This window comes from Emiliania huxleyi (assembly GCF_000372725.1).
Source record: "Emiliania huxleyi CCMP1516 unplaced genomic scaffold EMIHUscaffold_841, whole genome shotgun sequence".
Lineage (NCBI taxonomy): Eukaryota > Haptophyta > Isochrysidales > Noelaerhabdaceae > Emiliania > Emiliania huxleyi.
The window spans coordinates 1-2,514 of record NW_005195728.1 but is presented as its reverse complement, the minus strand read 5'-3'; the positions used below and the strand labels follow the sequence as shown (position 1 = coordinate 2,514).

The 2,514-nt window shown below is 74.9% G+C and overlaps 1 protein-coding gene across 1 annotated transcript; it reads right to left on the bottom strand.

Moving 5' to 3' along the window:
- Positions 1-357: 357 nt before the first annotated feature.
- Positions 358-2,201, bottom strand: EMIHUDRAFT_121308 (hypothetical protein; the record flags this gene model as incomplete). The annotated part of the gene is made up of 2 exons (XM_005758678.1): positions 358-1,371; positions 1,662-2,201. The coding sequence occupies 2 exons, from the start codon at positions 2,199-2,201 to the stop codon at positions 358-360; spliced, it is 1,554 nt and encodes a 517-aa protein (XP_005758735.1).
- Between the last annotated feature and the right edge of the window lie 313 nt (positions 2,202-2,514).

Sequence of the window (2,514 nt, the reverse complement as noted above, 5' to 3'; positions counted from 1 at the left end):
TGGCGATGCTCCGGCTGTTTGCGGCGGGCGGCTTGCTGTCGCTGGATGGCGAGAAACTCGTCTCGCCACACCCAGAGACAAAACTTCTGTGATGCCATGCGTGACCTAGTAGTGTCCCCAGCTATGGGCGTGTCCACGTTGAAGCCAGGTGTGGTGTGGGCGCGAGAATAGCTCCGCCGTTCATGGAGGCAACCGATGCGAGTCGACTGGTGTGTGTCGTCGTGGTTTCGTATCAAGAATTCTCTCTCACGCTAGACAGATGATGACGACACGCACGAGCGACACAAAGACACAAACAGGCTCACAAGACACACAGCCAGCTGGCTGCCACACACCCTGAGTTGGCGTACACATAACTCAAGGCCACATCCTCCCTGTTATTCGAGACAAAGGAGAAAAAAATAGCACACTCATTGAACCGCACGCCGAGTTTGGCCCGACGAGAATCACAACGTATCTCGTGCGTGCGTGACCGCCAATGGCCTCCAGTTTCTTGTCCCTCCTCCTGTTCACCACCACGGTGCGGGGCGATCCTGGGCACGCCCCCGGCTCGGACGTGGCCCAAAAGACCGGCAGCGGCGGCGTCGGCGTCGGCATCGGTGGCCAGCAGGCAACACAGGCGGTGCTCTCGACCACGCCACGCGCCCGGCGCTCGCTCGCGAGCACGCCAGCGTCACCGCCATCGGCGCCGCCACCTTCCAAGCCGCCGCCGCCGCCCGCACCGCCGCCGCCGCCCAGTCCACCGCCGCCGCCGTCACCGCCGCCGCCGCCCTCACCGCCGCCACCGCCTCCATCCTTGCCGCCGCCGCCCATACCGCCGCCGCCCTCACCGCCGCCGCCGACCAGTCCGCCGCCGCCGCCCTCACCGCCTCCACCGCCCTCACCGCCGCCCTCACCGCCCTCACCGCCGCCCTCACCGCCTCCACCGCCCTCACCGCCGCCGCCGCCCTCACCGCCGCCGCCGCCCTCACCGCCGCCGCCGCCCTCACCGCCGCCGCCACCCTCGCCGCCGCCGCCGCCCTCGCCCCCGCCGCCGCCTCCATCCTTGCCGCCGCCGCCCTCACCGCCTCCACCGCCCTCACCCTCGCCGCCCGCTGCCCCACCTCCCTCGCCGCCTGCCCCGCCGCCGCCCTCGCCGTCGCCTCCCCCGCCGTCGCCTCCCCCGCCGCTCCCGTCTCCGCCCTCGCCCTCGCCTCCTCCGCCAGCTCCGTCGCCGCCCTCGCCCTCGCCTCCTCCGCCGCTCCCATCGCCGCCCTCACCGTCGCCTCCTCCGCCAGCTCCGTCGCCGCCCTCGCCCTCGCCTCCCCCGCCGATCCCAACGCCGCCCTCGCCCTCGCCTCCCTCGCCGCCCCCTTCCGCTCCGCCGACACCCTGCGGTTGCGACGCCGACGCCCCGTGGGATCCCCCCGGGGGGGCAGGGGCGGCGCAGGGCGCGTGTCGGACGGCGGACGGCGGCTTCGGAAACTACACGGAGTACCGCGGCTACGGCAACCTGACGGAGTGCAAGGCTCTGTGCTGTGACACCCCCGGCTGCGTGGCGATCGAGTTCACGGCGGACTCCGGGAAGTGCGAGATCCACACAGACAACGTGACACGCACTGAAGACATCAGCCGCTACGACCACAACTGCTACGTCAAGCATCCACCTTGCCCGCCCTCACCGCCGCCGCCACCATCGCCGCCACCGCCTCCAGCCTCGCCGCCGCCGCCCTCACCGCCGCCGCCGCCCCCGTCGCCGCCGCCGCCCTCACCGCCGCCGCCGCCCTCACCGCCACCGCCGCCCAGTCCACCGCCGCCGCCCTCACCGCCTCCACCGCCCTCACCGCCGCCCTCACCGCCTCCACCGCCCTCACCGCCGCCGCCGCCCCCGTCGCCGCCGCCGCCCAGTCCACCGCCGCCGCCCTTACCGCCGCCGCCGCCCAGTCCACCGCCGCCGCCCTCACCGCCTCCACCGCCCTCACCGCCGCCGCCGCCCAGTCCACCGCCGCCGCCCTCACCGCCGCCGCCCTCACCGCCGCCGCCGCCCTCAACGCCGCCGCCGACCAGTCCACCGCCGCCGCCCTCAACGCCGCCGCCGCCCAGTCCACCGCCGCCGCCCTCACCGCCTCCACCGCCCTCACCGCCGCCGCCGCATCCGTCGCCGCCGCCGCCCAGTCCACCGCCGCCGCCCTTACCGCCGCCGCCGCCCAGTCCACCGCCATTCTGTGCCACCTCCGCAACCCTCCTTGCCCCCTGGGGACGCACGGCTTCCCCCGCCCCCCTCCGCCTCGCCGTCGCCGCCGCCTCCCTCCGCCTCGCCCTCGCCGCCGCCTCCCTCCGCCTCGCCCTCCCCGCCGCCGCCATCCGCATCGCCCTCCCCGCCGCCGCCGTCCGCCTCGCCCTCACCGCCGCCGCCGTCCGCCTCGTCGTCGCTGCCGCCTCCCTCCGCCTCGACCGACCCGCCGCCACCATCCGCCTCAACCTCCCCGCCGCCGCCAACCACATCGAACTCGCCGCTGCCACAGTCCTCCTCGG